Source organism: Parastagonospora nodorum (assembly GCF_000146915.1).
Source record: "Parastagonospora nodorum SN15 chromosome Unknown scaffold_21, whole genome shotgun sequence".
Classification (NCBI taxonomy): Eukaryota; Fungi; Ascomycota; class Dothideomycetes; order Pleosporales; family Phaeosphaeriaceae; genus Parastagonospora; species Parastagonospora nodorum.
In genome coordinates, this window is record NW_001884569.1 from 499,603 (window position 1) to 517,311 (window position 17,709).

The 17,709-nt window shown below is 50.7% G+C and overlaps 9 protein-coding genes across 9 annotated transcripts; 4 read left to right on the forward strand and 5 right to left on the reverse strand.

Annotated features, from left to right (window-relative positions):
• Positions 1-210: 210 nt before the first annotated feature.
• Positions 211-1,830, forward strand: SNOG_12167 (hypothetical protein; the record flags this gene model as incomplete). The annotated part of the gene is made up of 1 exon (XM_001802345.1): positions 211-1,830. The coding sequence occupies one exon, from the start codon at positions 211-213 to the stop codon at positions 1,828-1,830; it is 1,620 nt and encodes a 539-aa protein (XP_001802397.1).
• A 67-nt stretch (positions 1,831-1,897) lies between these two features.
• On the reverse strand, positions 1,898-2,191 carry SNOG_12168 (hypothetical protein; the record flags this gene model as incomplete). The annotated part of the gene is made up of 2 exons (XM_001802346.1): positions 1,898-2,061; positions 2,122-2,191. 2 exons carry the CDS (start codon positions 2,189-2,191, stop codon positions 1,898-1,900), a joined length of 234 nt encoding a protein of 77 aa, XP_001802398.1.
• Positions 2,192-2,530: 339 nt separating this feature from the next.
• On the reverse strand, positions 2,531-3,831 carry SNOG_12169 (hypothetical protein; the record flags this gene model as incomplete). Its single annotated transcript, XM_001802347.1, has 2 exons — positions 2,531-2,741; positions 2,999-3,831. The coding sequence occupies 2 exons, from the start codon at positions 3,829-3,831 to the stop codon at positions 2,531-2,533; spliced, it is 1,044 nt and encodes a 347-aa protein (XP_001802399.1).
• A 1,137-nt stretch (positions 3,832-4,968) lies between these two features.
• SNOG_12170 (hypothetical protein) lies at positions 4,969-8,173 on the reverse strand (the record flags this gene model as incomplete). Its single annotated transcript, XM_001802348.1, has 5 exons — positions 4,969-6,400; positions 6,942-6,987; positions 7,042-7,081; positions 7,243-7,781; positions 7,999-8,173. 5 exons carry the CDS (start codon positions 8,171-8,173, stop codon positions 4,969-4,971), a joined length of 2,232 nt encoding a protein of 743 aa, XP_001802400.1.
• A 151-nt stretch (positions 8,174-8,324) lies between these two features.
• Positions 8,325-8,698, forward strand: SNOG_12171 (hypothetical protein; the record flags this gene model as incomplete). The annotated part of the gene is made up of 2 exons (XM_001802349.1): positions 8,325-8,349; positions 8,442-8,698. The coding sequence occupies 2 exons, from the start codon at positions 8,325-8,327 to the stop codon at positions 8,696-8,698; spliced, it is 282 nt and encodes a 93-aa protein (XP_001802401.1).
• Positions 8,699-10,293: 1,595 nt separating this feature from the next.
• SNOG_12172 (hypothetical protein) lies at positions 10,294-13,181 on the forward strand (the record flags this gene model as incomplete). The annotated part of the gene is made up of 3 exons (XM_001802350.1): positions 10,294-10,718; positions 10,913-11,685; positions 11,812-13,181. The coding sequence occupies 3 exons, from the start codon at positions 10,294-10,296 to the stop codon at positions 13,179-13,181; spliced, it is 2,568 nt and encodes an 855-aa protein (XP_001802402.1).
• A 1,626-nt stretch (positions 13,182-14,807) lies between these two features.
• SNOG_12173 (hypothetical protein) lies at positions 14,808-15,131 on the forward strand (the record flags this gene model as incomplete). Its single annotated transcript, XM_001802351.1, has 2 exons — positions 14,808-14,847; positions 14,929-15,131. 2 exons carry the CDS (start codon positions 14,808-14,810, stop codon positions 15,129-15,131), a joined length of 243 nt encoding a protein of 80 aa, XP_001802403.1.
• Positions 15,132-15,283: 152 nt separating this feature from the next.
• SNOG_12174 (hypothetical protein) lies at positions 15,284-15,400 on the reverse strand (the record flags this gene model as incomplete). Its single annotated transcript, XM_001802352.1, is given in 2 exon segments — positions 15,284-15,334; positions 15,353-15,400. The coding sequence occupies 2 exon segments, from the start codon at positions 15,398-15,400 to the stop codon at positions 15,284-15,286; spliced, it is 99 nt and encodes a 32-aa protein (XP_001802404.1).
• A 979-nt stretch (positions 15,401-16,379) lies between these two features.
• On the reverse strand, positions 16,380-17,525 carry SNOG_12175 (hypothetical protein; the record flags this gene model as incomplete). Its single annotated transcript, XM_001802353.1, has 1 exon — positions 16,380-17,525. One exon carries the CDS (start codon positions 17,523-17,525, stop codon positions 16,380-16,382), a length of 1,146 nt encoding a protein of 381 aa, XP_001802405.1.
• Positions 17,526-17,709: the final 184 nt, after the last annotated feature.

Consider the following 17,709-nt stretch of genomic DNA (forward strand, 5'->3'; position numbering starts at 1 on the left):
CTGCATTATTCTGGCGAACACATTGCATCATTTTGCTCCACTCTTCATCACTTTCTACCACAGTAGATTCGCAGTAGTACACTATTTCGCGACCAGATTGGTCGCGCTATCTGGGTCGTGATAGCCAGTGACCTGAGAACAGTCGACATCGTACACAAAACAACACCAGAGGCCTATCGCCCACAAAGCTTCATTCCACTAGTCATAAACATGGCGGAAGTGCTTGGGATCATTAATGGCCTAACCACAGCTGGCCAGGCATTGGAGAGATTCGCACATCATACACGGAAATGGAAACGTCTCAGCGACCGCCTCTTCGACATCAGAGGAGGAATCGACGTTGCTGAACTTGCATTAGCAAGCTGGAAACGCAAATTTCAGATTGAGGAGAGGCACCGTCGTGTATACATGGAAGTTCTCTTTGGCAAACAAGGCTATGAACGCATCTCAGCGACGCTGGGAAGCATTGCTCTTGCCACCCGAGTCGTGCGAGGTGACATCAACAGGATCATTGGGCGAGCGCTCCTTGTGAAGAAGGACGGGAGACCGACTGGTAATGGATACGAGAGCGACATCGACGAGGAACTCGTCAAACACTGTCTACGTCGCATCCAAAAGAATACTGCATGGTCGCACAAGTTTGCACTCAGCGTGCTTGGAAAAGCTGACGAGCTGGAGAGCCACTTCAAAAAATTGGACAAGAAAGTTACGGTACTCGAGCGCTCCTCTAATTTTTATCTAGAGAGAGAACATCCGGACATCTTTGCAGAGATGAAGCGACTCGGAGGGCGCAGAGTCATACTCAAAGTTGGAGACGGCGGAACAGACGACCTCGGGAAGCACCTCAAGAACTCCATGGCAGCAAGAGATGACGCGCAACTCCTTCACAAAGCTTCTGGGAAAGGTAGTCGCGTGCACATTGGGCTCGCAGTGCCACAGATTAGGGACCGCGATTTCGACTTCTTGCTGGACCTAGACGGCAAGACGGACGAGTTTCTATTACAACCAATCAAGATCAGGGCAAACAACGACTCGCCGCGCGTCAAAAGCGACTTCACTACAATTGTGCCAGTCCTTCGGAGCAATCCGGAGTTCGAACACTACGTCCAACCATCCGCCGCAAGCGCCAACGCTTTCCGCATCAAGATGCCATCAGCGAGTCATCTGGCAGATCTTGAGCACAAAGACTCATTAGCTACCATGATCAAGAGCCCCGACACATACCTGGGCTCGCAGATACTGTACCAGCAAGATCAAAGTGCTATAGCCAGTGGTATTGCACAAGGCGCCCTTCGCCTCATTGGAAGCCAGTGGATGGACTTTCTCGACTGCTCCAATATCAGATGGCGGAGAACAGTTGGTGGTCAGTGGACGAGCATGCTCACTTCCGCGCCAGGAAACGCATCAACGACCCGCACTCTAGAACAATGCTACACATCCAATCGCATGGGAAGAGGCAGTCGTGATCTCAGAAAGCACATTCAGATCTTCCGTATCGGCCTTGTGCTCTGCGAACTCGCATTGAAGACGCCCATCTCTTATGTCGATTTCGATCCTTCTTCTAACGCAGTGAAGCTCTTCATCAATAACGACGAGGAGATCGATGTGGTGGATCTTGCAGCATCGGTTGAGCGGGAAAACAACGTGCTACTGGGCAACATCGTGTTTTATTGCCTGAATGTGCTGCAAGACAAGGACAAGATGAAGGATAGAGCGATCGAGGCAGATTACTACAAGGAGGTATTGAAGGATGCAAAGGAGCTCGATGGTCAATTACAGAAAGACAGGAGGAGGGGAGATAAGAGTCCCGTCAGTGCAGGCGGCATGTAGAGAGATGGAGTGTCCTGACCATAGTTTGTGTAAGATTTCATTGTTCTTGATTGGAAATGTCTTGGCTCTATCGCGATCCATAGTTTGGTCCACCAATTCCTTTTTCGCCCGGGTTGTTTGCACTGGGATCAACGCCCACATTCGAGTTCCCACTGTCGGAGGCTACCGGTGCTTCGCCGGGTTTAGAGTGCTCCTTTGCGGCTGGCGCATTCGAGGCGCCTAGACCTTTTGCTGTTTGACGGAGTCAGTGAGCATTCAGTAACTCAATAGATAAAGTTGAGAGCTTTGTACCTTCAGCATCCTGCTTGTTGAACTTCTCCGAAGCGGCGTTGGACTGGCCCGGGGTCTTGGAGTGCGGCATTGTGAATGATGTGTGGTAGTTCTTTTGTATTGAGATGTATTAATGGGTTGGATTGTATAGTGCGAAATGCAGAGAACGTTTTGTAGGTGAAGTGTGCTGGCTGTGATGTCACTCATGATGATATCATTGAAAAAGGGTCTACTTTTTTAGTGTGGTTGACGGAGTGACACTTCCTGACGACACACAACTTACTGTAAACACGTATTAAATTAGCTTGAGAGTCAGAGAACGTGTCCATGTATACAATAAGCTCGATTATCGAGTTAACAAAAAGTTTTGAGGCCGGCCAGACAGAGGCTACCACTGAGGAGAATATGTTCATATATATTTTAGACCATCTTAAATAGTGTACCGGAATCTTGGGCTGTCATCTCCCATTTCTGCAACCTCCTCATCACTCATACCGGCAATAAGATGGTCTTCTTCGCCCTTTTCACGACGTGTGTTGATACGTCCAAGTGCGAACCATAGCACTGCGTAGCATATAATCGCGAATGCCACCATTGCCATTGTGATCGCATGGCCCTTGATGAAGCGAGGACGATCGGCACTGGGGTAGATCTAATATTCAGGTCAGCCACCATAGGCGTGAGATAGTGCGAGTAACATACAAACGCAGACATAATACCCGCACAGTTTCCAATTGACAGCTGTAGCCCCGTTGCTGATGTTCTCTTTCCGTAACGCGGAAGATTTGTGGGAAGCCAGGCTAGTGGCAAACCGACGCAGACATAAAGTCCCATCGCAACTAAGAAGCAGCCCGCGTAGTGTGTTGCTGAGCTCGACGGACTGATGAGCATCGCATACCCAATGATACTGACGATGCCGAGAAGGATGCTGTAAAACGCGCGCTTCTGCTGCCTGTCCGAGAAGTGCGCAGTTACCAGGTACGTGATCGCACCGAGCGCATAGCACGGAATCGTCAGCACCTGGACCATGGCATTGCTTGCCTTGGGCATGATACTGCGAATGATCGTAGGCAAGAACGTACTGAAACCGTAAAGCATAGTGTCCGAGCCGAACTGCGCGAAGCAGAACAACCACACTTTCCAGTCTTTGAAGCACTTTCTTACATCGTCCCAGTGGAATTCGGCTGCTTTCTTGGTGTATCCGGTCTGTCGCTTGAGACGTGCAGCGGCGTATACTTTTTCCTGAGCGTTGAGAAAGTATGCTGTCTCGGGATTATCGGGTAGGATGAACCACGTTGCGATGCCCAGGACGAAGGTGGGAATGCCTTCGAGAATCATGATCCAACGCCATCCAGATTGACCTCCTACCCCATCCATGTGGCCAATTGCGTAAGCGAGTAGTCCACCAAAGGCGCCGGCAAGGGCGGCAGAGACGAAAAGATATCCAATTCGCAGGGCGAGTTCACGCTTGGTGTAGAAGAAGGTGAGATAGACAGCCATGCCGGGAAAAAGACCTCCTTCAACAGCACCGAGGAGGAGACGGCATGCGATTAGGCCGCCATAGCTTTGGACTACTCCGGTCAGAGTGGCAATGATGCCCCAGGCGACTGTGATGAAAGCGATCCAACGTGACGGGCGTAGTTTCTTGAGGACTAGATTTGAAGGAAGCTCAGACAGAATGTAGGTGACGAAAAGAATCGACACGGCAGTCTGGAATTGATTGGAGTTCATGTTGAGATCCTCTTCTAGACCGTATAGACGAGCATTTCCGATGTTTACTCTAACATGAAGTTAGCATGACTTATAGAACACACTGTTTAAATCGCTATGGTTCTAATGTCGACTAGTTAAGAAGACAGACGTACCGGTCCAAGAAGCTGAGCAAGTACAGCAGCATTACCACGGGGATAATGAATAGATCAAGCTTTCTGACAAGCTTGGCTTCGTATACGGTATCCACCTCTCCCAGCTGCCGTTCGACTTCATCGCTTTGAAGTGAGCCAGGAGCATTAGGCCCCGGAGCCTCGTACGGTTTCTCAATGTCGCTCATCTCGTCGTCTGTGGTCAGAATTCAAAGCCGGAAGAAAGCAACTGATGACTCTTAGTCGCGTGACGTAAAATTTGGTATCGAGTTCCTGTTCTGTGTTGTTTTGGCCGAGTTTGCACGAGACTCAAAAGATTTCCCGAAAAGCAGAAGAAAGGATGACAAGCTAGTCGCAGCGCATCTTGTAACCAAAAGTCGGGTTTGTCATCGTCACCGTTCGCATATTCGCCACGATATGGGAAGTTCCACGCTTCTTATATCATCGGAAGCAACATGCAGGGCCCACTGCAGCTGGCAGATCCAGCGCGGGGCTCGGATCAATGAAGTATGCTGCTAGCCAGAATCGGCATGACGTCAACCGCTAGACTGCTTTGGGGTGGGCAGCGTATCAGCGCTGCAGATAACGAAGTGTACGCGAACATGTACGCCAATGTTTCCAAGGTTGGGGGAGGCTTGAGGGAAGGATGGGGGTCGTTTGTGTGACTCGAAACTGCTTGAACGTAACCTTGCGTAAGTTGCGGCATGCAAGATTGTTCGTCTTGGGACCACTTGTACATAGGCAACCAATTCCATGGGAATCTCAATTCGCGCTCTCGGCAGCGATACCCGTACCAGCTTGGCTTGATAATCATGAGTGAGAACTACTGGGGACCCCGACCCGGAAGTTGGATGCTTGTCGGGTTGCTGCTGCGCTCAGGCAGCGTGCATTGCCGGAGGCTGTGGAAACCTGATCTTCACGAGCTGGCTGGGGAGCTGCATCAAGAGTGGAGTAGATGTTTTGCATATGCGTGGGCGGTGTCATCATACGGGGCAATGAGACAACACTATGATATACCAAAGTGGCCCGAAGACGCATAGCTGCAATTTGTCGTCTCCCAGTCGATCGGCAGCGTGAGCCCTGAGAATATATCGATCTGTGCAGACGGGTTGACGGGAAAGATCAAATCGTCCCGTGGCACGTCGGTCTCCAATGTAGAATCCGGGATCTGGGCCACAGTGGTGTGGCTCTTTGATAAATTTATCCGAGCAATGTGATTGACTTCCTTTGCCATCATCTTCCCCAGTGGCCAGACGGAACCCATGGAATTGAGAAAGCCGATACTCAGTCTGATTCTATCGCGTGCGATGGCTAAAGCGCGGTCTTCGAGAAGATATCTGCAAGCAGAAGTCTGTGTTGTCGCGAGTCGGGCAACCATGTACATGGTGAATACATTGTGCCTCTCCATAGTGCATGGAATTGCAAGAAGCTTTGTGTGCATCTCGCTGGCTTTGAGGACACGAGCAGTGTGTGCTGCGCGTCCTTGTTGAGGTGGTGTGACGAACAGGACCATGGGCAGGAAGGACTTCGTGGCTATTTCCTCTTCACAAATGACTAGGTTCGAGAACGAGCGATGTAGTCCGCTCAACGCGATAGTCGCAGCCATATGGGCGGCGAACATGACCTCGTCAATTGCGCCGTCTCTTCGCAATGGATCCTTTTTGCACGCTGGTAGAAGCGAAGTCCAGATGGCAAGCTTGGTGTCGTGCACCTCGATCATCGCTTCTCCAAAAGTGCCACTCTCTACAAACATATCCATCACAGACTTAACGATCAAGTGAAGATCATAGAAATAGGCAATAGAAGAGAAGACAATCTCGAGCTCCGCAAGCTCACGATCTTCATAGTCGTGAAGACTCATGACTGGAGGTATCAAGCCGGAGTTGAAGTGCTCGTCATCGCAAGGGAGATCGACCGTGTTTGAGACATTAGCCAATGTGTATATAGGAGTGTTGGAGAAAACCGCAAAGTCTTGGTTGGCGATGGCGAGAAAGTAATACGTTCGTCTCCAAGACTCTTCGAGCACGGGGCTGCCTTCGCCATACACCTGTGCAAAGGCTTGTTGATTCATGTGTAGCTCCAATGCAATCTTCACTGCAAGATTGAGCTGACCTTGACCTTCTGGTTTGCAGTCCGAATGATACTCTGCAATCGCAAAAAGTAATAGAGCTTGCACGTTGAATGGCGTATGGGCGAGGAAAGGTGATTTGAGTGCCTGTATTGCCGTCTTCTTGTACGGTCCTGGACCTAATCTAATCCATGGGGCATAGACAGCACCAATATATTGCAGAACAAGGAGGAGTGTTTCCATTCCGTGACCATCATTTGACAGTCTCCATTGAAGGTGGTGAACGGGCAGGATGATGGGAAGAGAAGGCCAGAAGTTCTCAAAGTACAGCTCCAGGAGTCGAACGGAGTCGACGTGGAAAGCAAGGTCACTATTCGGGTACTGCGTCTCTATGTTCGGAATGAGAAGGCTGTCTGAAAGATCTACAGGGATCTCAGGTAAGGCAGACTCGTCCAAAAGAGATGAAATTATGTTAGGTTGGTGACATTGTGCATCGTTAACGCTCTGCTCACTAAGAGTACCATCTTGCTCTTTCTGAGTGCGCTCTGCTTCTTGTTGCAATCTCAATTTCCGCCGTGCCAGTGCTGCTTTGTCCAGTCCTCCTCTTCTTGACTTCTTGTAAATGCATTCTTTTCTATCGCGTTTGCATCTGTTACAAACTGGTTGCGAAGCATCGCACTTCACGTGTCGAGCACGGCATTGTATGCATGCAAGATTCACGCGTTCAATTCTGTCGGCGTCTGATTCAGCTGCTATCTCCATTTGAGGGTCGATTGCGAAGCGGGGTATGTTCGCACGTGGCGCGGTCGATCCGGAAGACGTCCTGGTTGATGGAGGTCGACTTAGGAAGCTTTTAGATAGTTGCATGCGAGCAGGGTGTAGGATGATCTCGTCACAACTTCGAGTCTGACCATGAGAAGAAACCAGTCAAGCTGATGGCCTCGTTTTGCTTAGTAACTGCCAAGTGTCAGTTGTCCCTCGGCATACCTGGGGTTCCAAGGTTGGTCGCACCTTCTGCCGCCCACCTTTCGTAAAACACGGCATGGTAGGACTGTGCGAGATGTATACGATTCCATACTACAAAATTCGAGCTGTGACAGGATCTGTGCTTTATATAGCTAAGCTCTCGCCCCCATCTTTCTTAGTCTTTGGCACGATCTTGAGGGAGAAATCCACATGCGGTACGCCTTGGTGTATGCTGCTTGTGCTCACGATGTCGATATCTCCACACACGTACTTCTCGACGTTGTGCTCTGTGAGACCACCGCTTACCTCCACCAAGAACGCCTTCCTATCGCCCGTTCCTCGGCCCCACTTCTCTTTGAGCTGCGCAGCCGCGACCTTGACACCATCTGGAGTGAAGTTGTCCAGCATAACAATGTCAGCGCCTGCTGCGATCGCTTCATCTGCCTCCTCGTAACTCTGGCATTCGACCTCGACTTTGGTAGCGAAGCCACCCGCTGATTTGGCAGCACGGACAGCGTTTGTGATGCTGCCAGCAGCGACGATATGGTTGTCTTTCAACATGGTCATGTGAGACAGATCGACTCGATGGGCATCAACACCACCAACAAGCATGCCGTACTTCTCAACTAGCCGGAATCCTGGAGTCGTCTTGCGCGTCCCAGCAAGAATGTTGGGATAGCCAGCTTTGCGTAGTAGCGTAAGTAATCGGTTCGACTTTGTTGCTATGCCTGAGCACCGCGCAAGTGTGTTGAGCGCTACCCGTTCGCCAAGGAGCAGCTTGCGAACTGGTCCTCGAACAGTTGCACAGTGAGTTATAGGCTGGAAGGATGAACCCTCCTTAACGTGCCACTCTACACTTGTGGAATCAGTAGGAGCATTTCTATGGTCTAGAGTCATACTCACGTGCAGTCGAGCTGTCGGAAAACCTCATCGAAGAAAGGCACCCCTGCAACTATGCCCTGGTATCGTTTAGTACCAGGGTGGAGGGCCTAAAGTCCATGCATACCTCGCTCTTGCCGAGCAGCTTTGCTTCACTGACATCGTCTCCAACAACGAAGCCACCATAATCGAAGCTCGGGGTATCCTCTTCGAGCCACTCCGAGATGTAGCGCTTGTATGTCTGTGGCAAGAGGTGGGCCACAGCACCGTGCGCTGGCGCTCCTTCTACTTTTGCCATGTTGATTCGAGGAGATGAGAAGAGAAATGAAGAGAGCAAGTGATGAATTTCTGAATCAGGCTAGAGATACTGAGAAATGGGAAGTTGCACACGGAGTCTAGATCGGTGGTTGTGACGCCGGCCTCGGTAGTACATTGAGGTTATCGATAAGATGACGCAGCCGGCACTAAGCGGCTGTGTGTGCCGGACATGCACAATTGTCGTAGTCTTCGAACTCAAACTCCGAGCGATGAACTTGATTTCATGTTTGACGTAGATCTGATGGTAGATCAGATCTCCGACTTCCCTTTTGATCCTCCAAAAGCCGCCAATCGCGCCTTCGCATCTTCCGCTGCGACCCTGATCAAAATGACTCTCCTCTCCCTTTCGCCAGCCAGCCTCCTCGCCTCTATATCGTCTTCCGCGCCCATAGTCAATCGTTTCGCCATCCTCAGAGCCTCTCCACTATACGTCCCTAATCTCTTTGCCTTGTCAAGCCCGCGAATAGGAAGCTTTCCACGCTCTCAGCTTCCACGACGCCTGTGACCAGCCCCCCAACCCACGCCTCGTGCGCAGACAACCGGTCTCCAGCCAGCAGAAGCGCGTTCGCACGTGCCTTACCCATTGTGTTTAGGAAATTGTATGATGAGCCTCCTTCAGGTACCATACCGAGGGATGCAAAGGGTGTCTGGAAATAAGCAGATTGGTGCGCGTAGATGAGGTCGAAAGAGGACAATTGGTACAGCCCCGGCCAATGCTTGCACCGTGGACGGCTGCGATGAGAACTTTCCGGTAGGCTGTAAGCACACCAGAGAGAGCGCTGCCGGCAGCGACTACGGCATCAATGGTGTCTTCTGCGCCGCCCATTGCTCGGCCAACGAGTCGAGCATCAGTATGAACAGGGTAAACACGTGTGGAATACTAACCTGCACCGTAGTGCTTGCCTCGCCCAGTGCTGTTACCATCAATTCAAGCCCCCAACACTTTGCTCCAGTCGGCTGACTTAAACAACTACGACTTGCACATCAGGCTCATCTCGCGCCCAAACCAAGCCTTCCCTAAAACCATTATACTGCTGTGGATCAAAAGCATTCTATTGCTTAGGTGTGTTAAATGTCAAAAGGGCTGCGCCGTCAGATATGCGCCGGCATATGATGGTTCTAAACGTTGGAGGCGGCGACAATGTAGGTTCGATGCTTGACTAAGTAGAAGACCATTCGCGGAGCATCATCTTGATCTGAGTCAAATCGAAAAGTACTTTTTGTGCGTTTCGCATTTCCGAGATCGGCGAGAGTGCGATGTGGGACTGCCTCGGAATTGTCGACTCGCTGTAGTTGATAACAGTCTCACATGCACTGCATCGCGCTGGTAACAAGGAGACAAGTCCGGGAATCCAAACTTACACGCAAAGCTCAACGGCGCCAGGTGTTACAATTGTTCGTGCTCGCTCTGTCTAAATGCAAGCTACTATTAGAGGGCAGCTGTCTTCTCATTCATGAGCCTGAACAGGCTCGATAGCCTATTAGTACGTAACGGAGTGCTAAACGAATCCAGAATTAGACACCTTGATACTGCCCTTACATAGTCCTGAGAGTCTTAGGCACAGCGCGCACGAATAATTGCAGCACCTGGTAGCGGGAGTGCATGTATCTTCAAAATCCAGGGCATACGAGCCGCACCTACTTCGTACATCCCTGCTGGTTCCCTCGTACTTGTCAGACTGCATCAAGCTGCAACGCAACAGCTGTGTTCCATCGAAACAGCGCTATTATTCGATGTTGCCTGCTAGAAAGTTACTGTTACTAATCGTGTAAAGGAATTATCAGCAGTAGACGCAATGCGCGCGCAACTCCAGACTGCGCCTTGTATCGTTCGCACACCCGCCTTGACCGGTCTCGCCCATGCTCAGTAGCGACATTCTAAGCATTTGATTCGCATGAGCCATTAGCTGGCATCGCCACCGCCATATGCATGTAATCTGCATGAACGAGTGGACCAGCCAAATGCGCCCCCAATTGAAGCACGATGAGGGGCTGTGTCAGCCACAAGGCTATGACAGTTCTCATTTTGTCTGTGGTTCTTTCTCCTCATCTTCAAACGAATTCATACCAACTACGTCGATTAAACACTAACATTGAGACATGGCCGAAATCATTGGGGTGATCGGCAGCACGATCGCAATTGCAAACAGTGCTGCCCAGCTGTCTAGAGCGCTCTTCGATATCGTTCAGACTTTCAAAAATGCTCGAGAAGAGATTGCCGACATTGCCCATCAATTACAGATTCTGGGAGGAACCCTCCATTCGCTCTGGAACATTATGCACTCACAACACAACCTTTGCCAGCCGGTCCTGTTCGACAACACGAATGCGATTCTTCACCAGTACTGCAAAGTGGACAAAGAATTGAGAAAGTTGATTGACGGTCCGAAAAGCTTAGCAAGGCTGACGTGGTACATCAAAAAGACCAAGGTGAAGTCGTTGCTGAAGAGGGTTGAGGCCATCAAGATCTCTTTGGCCTTGGAGCTCACCGTGGTGCAATTTGCCAGAGAGGAGGTGATTCGTCAGTGAGTGATCGATACGCTATGAGATCCGACCCTCTGTGACTAATATCAACAAGACCGGCCGAGCCTAATCGTTATCGCCCTCTTCTTGAGAGCGCTGTCCAAGCTAATCGTCAGATCGTTGAGAGTGCACAACGTGATAGCATCGAAAACACTCTTGCTTCTGATCAGCGGCGTGCCGAAGTGGATGTTTATAGAGAGGGCACTTTCGACACTGCCACTTGGCTCTATCATCTTGTCTTCACCTCACAGGCGGCCGAAGTCCCGAAGAAAGTGCCGAGAAAGGACGTTCATCGACTACAACCAAGTGTCGTTGACGAGAGCACCGAGAACCTAGTCCGCTTCACACGCTCGCCCCTTCAGTATAGTCCTCGGTCGCCGCCACCACCACCATCACCAAGCACAGGTGATGCGGACAAAACTATGATTGTCTGGACTGCACAGACAGAGCCCAATCAGGTCATTGACAGACTTCTCTCGACATGGACAACGCTCACACATGAGCAAATCGGACTGAGCTCCAGGCAACATGTGGATAACAAGTGGCGTAAAGATTTCCTCAACACCATTGAGCAGGCGAAGCATGAGGGGGAATCAGACTTCAATAAGTGGGAAGAAGACAACCCCTATAGTTCTGAAGAAAGTGATAGCATCGAAAGCGCCATCGATGAGATCCCGGGGCCCCACCGTCACCGAACGCGTGTGCCTGACGTGGTTATCCGCAACAATCGCGTTTCGAACACTTCCTATGACGAGTCTACCGCAACTTCCAAAAGTGACGATGAAGAAGAGGAGGATCCTGTACCAACATACGTGTCTACCAACTCGAAGAAAGGAAATAAGAAGGGCGGGGAAAGTCGCAATCTGAAGCAAAGCAAGAGTCACAAGAAAACGAACACCAACCATACGCGGAGCGACCGCGCACATACGGCGGCGGGACGAACGAATCCGTTTGTGAACAACGTCTCAAGTCCGCCAAGACGACCCAGGACTAGCCGGTACTATTCAGAGGCTGACAATTATGCTGTTCCAAACGGTGTGCCTGGGCCAGCACCTGTGTATCCTCTATATCCCAGCCATCATCCCCAGTTTCCAGTGCCAAGGTCGGATAGCTTGAACCCTTTCACGTTGGGTGGCTTCCAAAATCCATACGAGTCACAAGCGAGCCGAAACCCTTTCGTATCGGGCAACTTCCCCTCAACGACGTTTCCAAGCGACCCACCATGGCCGCCTCAAGCACCATTGCATGAGGACACGATGGCGCATCCCTCATCCACTGCCTCTTTGAAGAATGCCAAGGAGCAGAAAGATTCGCAGGATACCACAACGACCTCCAAAGAAGATGCTATGCTGGCAACAATCAGCCGTTTGATCGCAGACTCGGGCAAATCGAAAACATCCAACATAGAAGACCCTCGTCTTGCAAATATACTGCAAATGCTCATATTGCAGCAGGAACAACATGCTGAAGTGGAGCTGGAAAGAGCCAAAGCAACAGCTGAAGTGGAGATGAGGCAAATCTTAGCAGCTCGCGATAGAGACGACTCAAGAATTCGACAGCTAGAGGCACTCATTATTCAACAGAAAGAGGAACAGGAAAAGTCTGATGCAAGGTGGAGAGCCGAAAGAGCAGCACTCGACGAAGAGTCTACAAGACAAGCACAAGAAACGAAGGAACTAGCTGAGCGAGAAATAGCAGCAGCACGCTCTGCCAAGAAAGCTGCACGCAAGGCACTCAAATTTGCGCAAGCGGAGGCAGAGAAGCGAGCAAAGGAAGAAGCCGACGCGAAAGCAAAAGCCGAAAGAAAGAAGACGAACAAACAGTCCAAAGAACGTATACAAAAGTACGAAAAGCTCTTAGATGCAGCAGTAGAGGGCCGTGCCGCGGCATTTCAGAGCATGGAACAACCCCTCCGTCGAACTTGCATCACGGACGGTAAGCGCAGCGTGGAAGTTGCTGAGTATAGCTCAAAACCGCACGCGAACTCAAGTATACTTACTCCTGGGTTTATTCAAGACGCTGTGTACGGCGCAAGAACAGACAATCGTCTGGACCACGGCCGCCAACGCATGGGGCAGCGCTGGCTTAGCCAGTCGTATAGCTCCGTTACTTCACAACCCAACTCACGGCTCGTCCCACTAGAGATGAAAGATACTACCGAGACACAGCACGACATCAATCAGCAGATGATCCTATTCCCCGCTAGGCTCAACAAAAGCTCGGCGAAAACTACAGAATTACAATCATCACTTGCCAAAATTGGCGTCAACACTAGCTTTGTGGAGAATGAGTTTAACCATTTCGAAGCTTCTTCTTACATGGAAGATACAAGCAATGAGGGAGTACGAAGTAGCGTTTTCTGGGAGGGACCATCGTCAAGCTTAGGCAGCGAGCTCTTGTCCACATACAGAAGATTTGGATGGAAGCCACCTTATGCTCGAACATCAAGTGAGCTAAGCGTATAGAACTTGTCTTCTCGAATGCTAATCGTTCTCAGGCTTGGGTCAAACGCACTTCCTTGGCAGTCAGCCTATACATTCTTATTTCTTTCAACCGGACTATAAACCCCAATTCTCTTCCTGTGAACCATCAGTACACACTGAAACTATCATCATCGACAAGGCATTGATCCATGAGTATGCATTGACTGAAATGGGCCATAAATTTTGCTCTACCGAATCAGGATCATATGAGCTGGACGGCAGGTTACAATACGTAAGTAGCATGGAACCAGACCGAAGCCCATAGAGTACTAACCACCATACGCAGAGTGACATCGAAGCCCTCATCGAGCGATCGTTCCAAATGCGAGAAAACTATCTTCGAAAAGCATATCGGCAATTAGGCTGGCAACCAAAACCCGCGCAAGAGACAAAGAAACCTGCCCCGATCAAGACATCATTGATACCAAGGGTGCCACAGTCGCCAGTAACTGCAACGGAAAGCCAGAAGTCGTATGCCACCTCAGAAGACGAAGAAGATGAATCTGGGTACCAAGAGGAGAGCGATCGTGACGACTTGGAGTCTACAGCGAGCAACAATGACGATACTGGGTCGCAAGTGACAGCCGGGGCTACTTCTACTGAATTTGAAGAGCAGAACGAGGATGATGACAGCACTGCTGATACGGGTCTCGACGTGGGTCATGATTCTAGCGAGACTTCGAATGTGTCGACTTCGTTGACGACATGGTCGTCTAATTCCAAGAATCCGTTCCGTAATGCCTCTGCAAAGTCTACGAAGAGTGGGAGAGGTCGCGCAACCAGCGAGAATTTCGTACAGACTGCTTGGGACGAACCTCTTATTCTCCTTGATTAGCTGGGGTGTCCTTGCTACTGCGAGAAGCTCTTGATGTGTCACGACGTCTATCATGTCCCAGTCAGAAAATTATGAAGCATTTCGATATTTCGCGTCATATTTTAAGTACTCTGCAGTGTCCATACCACTAATTTATTTACCCGGAATCCAAGAGCCAGAATCAACTTACTGCGAAGGTCCATTCGTTTTGCCAATTGAAGCAACCTCAGAAGTGTTTTGTTTGCAGATGGAGTGAAGAAGACATGCTCACTCAAACAATTCACAGGGAGCATGTTCTAAGATGATTACAGCATTTAAAACCTGTCAAAGAATATCGCATACACCTTCTTAGGTTTCCAAGGGGTGGCGGAGTTGAAATGATGCTGTATTTCTCCAGACTGCTTCACGTACAAGCCGCTCCTTGAACATCACAAATGGAAGCGACGTTGTAAAACGACCACAATCGGTCCGATCATCTCCAACTCCCGCAGCATCGATCCAGGGTCCAAACATCGCAGCAAACGCCTCTGACGAGCACGCGTACATCTTCCTCCTTTCCATTGACTCGTTTACCAGGACCCCGCACACGAGGGCGCAGTCCTTCGCATATGCGAGATTGCATGGGTTCTTCCCGCTCAGCAAGCGAAATGACGTAGGCGGATCCTCTTTGATGGGTGGAGTACAAAGCACCTCCGTGCAGGTTGTGAGATTGATGCAGAACGTCAAACTTACGTCTGAATTACTAAATTTCCGCCTCTTGCAACAAGCGAAGCAGAACATCGCTGAAGATCATCATGGCGTCCAAACAAGTTGACGAATCGGCTCAGTTCCAAGGTTCGTTCCGCTGTACACTAGATACTGATCTTCGCGACATGCACGTCACGGCCCGAATGAATGCCAGCTAACGCTATACAGAGCCTATATCTCCAACGGCTTCGAATGATGCAACGTCTCCTGCTCCAGCATCGGGCTCTGCCGATTCGGCCAAGCCCTCGATCACGGGCATATTGAAAAACGCAGTGAAAGCTCCTTCGCACGAGAAATTAGTCAACGACGAGCCGGATATGAAAGATGCTATTGAGTCCGTCGGACAGGATGGTGGCGAAAGGGGTGTTTGAAAAGGTTACTAAAATGAAGAATGGTTTGAACAGAGGACGGTTTCCCGATGAGAAATCGAAACACTTACACAGCACCACGTAGCGTAGCAATAGTCAAAGCCATATAGCTTGGACGCCTTTCTAGCAGCATTTCGCAAGGCGCTGTTAATCTTTTATATCTCTGCCCCACTGCGCATACCATAATCAGCTCGATTCTTCCTATTCTGTAAAGTGATACTCACCTGTCGGGCTGTCTCAACGCTCTTCGCGCATGCCAGGAACATGAGCATTATGGTACTAGCCGGTGATGTAAGCAACAAAATAGATAATGTAGGTCCACGGCTACCGGTATGTGAGAAGACATTACGCGCGGAGTTGCGCAATATCAGCTCTTTACGAGCGACATGTAGGTGCCAGAAAACCTCTAGCATAAGGTCCTCGAGGAAGAACAAGTCAATCCTCGTATGCCGGTAGCATTCTGTATACCTTCAGGACGCGCTGAGAGATTGACCAGCTTCGTCGCCTGCGCACATGGCGCCTATTACCAAGATGATTGAAAGAGCTGTGTTTTGTGCACAGCTCATCCTCAAATCTAGCATACCTTTGCGGCATCAGTGGCATACTTTGGAGGCGATGCCCAAGGTCCTTCAAGACCCCAGTCCAGGCGTCGAATTTCGCAGGAGCGGCGCGCAAAGTAAATGGACGACTAGCTGTCAACAAACCGGGATTGTGGGCGCCGGTAGGGTCAGTGATGATTTAAATGTTGCAGCTGTGGTACCGATGCTCTCGATGCTGAGAGGATGGTTGTCTGCAAGATCCGCCTGATAGACGTCAACATGGTGGTAGAGGCTAGCCGGGCAGACAAGTCGCTTCGACTCGTCCCTACTTAGAATGAGATAGAAAATAGGGTCGAGGAACACGTCTTTAAAGCTACAGAGGTGGCTGGTAATGTCAAAAATGTGCCTGGAAGAGTGCGCCTTACTGTGAGCATCCCACTGTCCCGTGTTGGAAAGGACCGTATGTGAAAGTGTAGTTAAGCGCGAGTGACTGCATCCACGAAGACGAATGAGCGAATTACTTATCGCCCCCGTCTTTGGTTTACTGAGACAGAAGAGGATAATGTATAATCTCACAGAATTCAATTTAAATGCTATGCAGGAGAAGAAGCTTTACGGCTCCTCGTCTCATCATCAGGTAGCAGACCTTCACAGTCCCAACCCCAGCAAGAATATCCGCCAAATATGTATCAAAGAAGTCAACAACCACCACCTACAGACGGCGATCATACCTGCCCTTCGGCGTCACCGCCACAGCAGCCACCTTCCCCTTAACTTGCTGATACCACCTCAACCCCCTAACCTCCCAAAAGCTCTCCGCAAAAGCCCCCGGATTATCCCTCACATACGCCTCACACGTCTGCGCGCCCGTCTTCTTCCTACAGCTCTTTTCCCACTCCTGCCCCGCCCAATCCCCGCAAAATGTCGTGTTGAAGATAATCCGCAGGTCCTTGAAGCGCTGCTTGAGGTCGCACTTTTCGGCGCCGAAGCGCGCGATCGGGGCGCCCCATGTGCTCGGCTTGGGAGATGTGGATTTGGAAACGGTCTTGTAGAGGGGCGAGGCGTACGGGAAGAAGTACACGGATATGGCGTCCGCGGTCCAGTCGAGGGCGTAGATGCCGCCGCGGGCGGCATTGAAGGGCGTGCCGTAGGAGGAGAGGAGGAGGGCGTTAGTGTTGGACGAGGCTGATGAGGACCCGATGTGTGCGGGCGAGGGAGCGGTTTTGGGCGCGTGGATGCTGCAGCCCACGTTCTTGTCTTGGTTGGGGGCTTGGACGTCGCAGTTGTCCGTACCTATAGTACCCGAAAAGGAAGCTCCAGCTTCAGTCGAGCCACTGTTGGGATTAGGCGCGGAGGCGTTGCTGATCATACAGCCCTGCGAAGTATGCAGCGTCACGCTGTTGGAGTCGTAGTCGTTGACGCCCTCGAGGATGTCGATTTCGCCGCCCGCGGGCCAGGTTTCTTTGCCGAGCAGCCAGAAGGCGGGCCAGGTACCGCAGGTGCTGGCGGGCATGTGTGCGATATCGGCTATTAGGAGGCCTTGGTTCCAGGTCTTCTTGCTCTCGAGGCGCACGCTGGCGCGGCCTTTGGGGTCTTTGCTGGTGTAGTCGACGCCCATGAACACTGACTTGGTGTCGTCGAGGTAGCCCACGAGGTTCTTGTCGACCGCTTGGGCGAGGCTCTGGTATTGAACAAATCCTTGGGTTGGATCCGAGCCGTTGTAGGCATCCATGGCTGAGAAAAAGTTCTTGTATGAGAGGTCGTCAGAGAGGGCGTATGCGCTGCCGGCAGCGTTGGAGACAGCAGCCAGTGACATGATGGTGACCAGCACCGCGGTAGCGAATGTAGTCGACTGCATTGTTGCGTGGTGTGTGGTAATAACTGTCCTGCAGATGATGTTGGAAATGCGAGAAACTTTTGAACTTAGAAGATGTACGATATCGAAAGATTGTAGAAGGATCGAGATAGGAAAGACTGTTCTGCGCTACTGGGAGGTGAATGGGAAGCAATATAATATTGATATATGCCCGACCCAAAGTGAC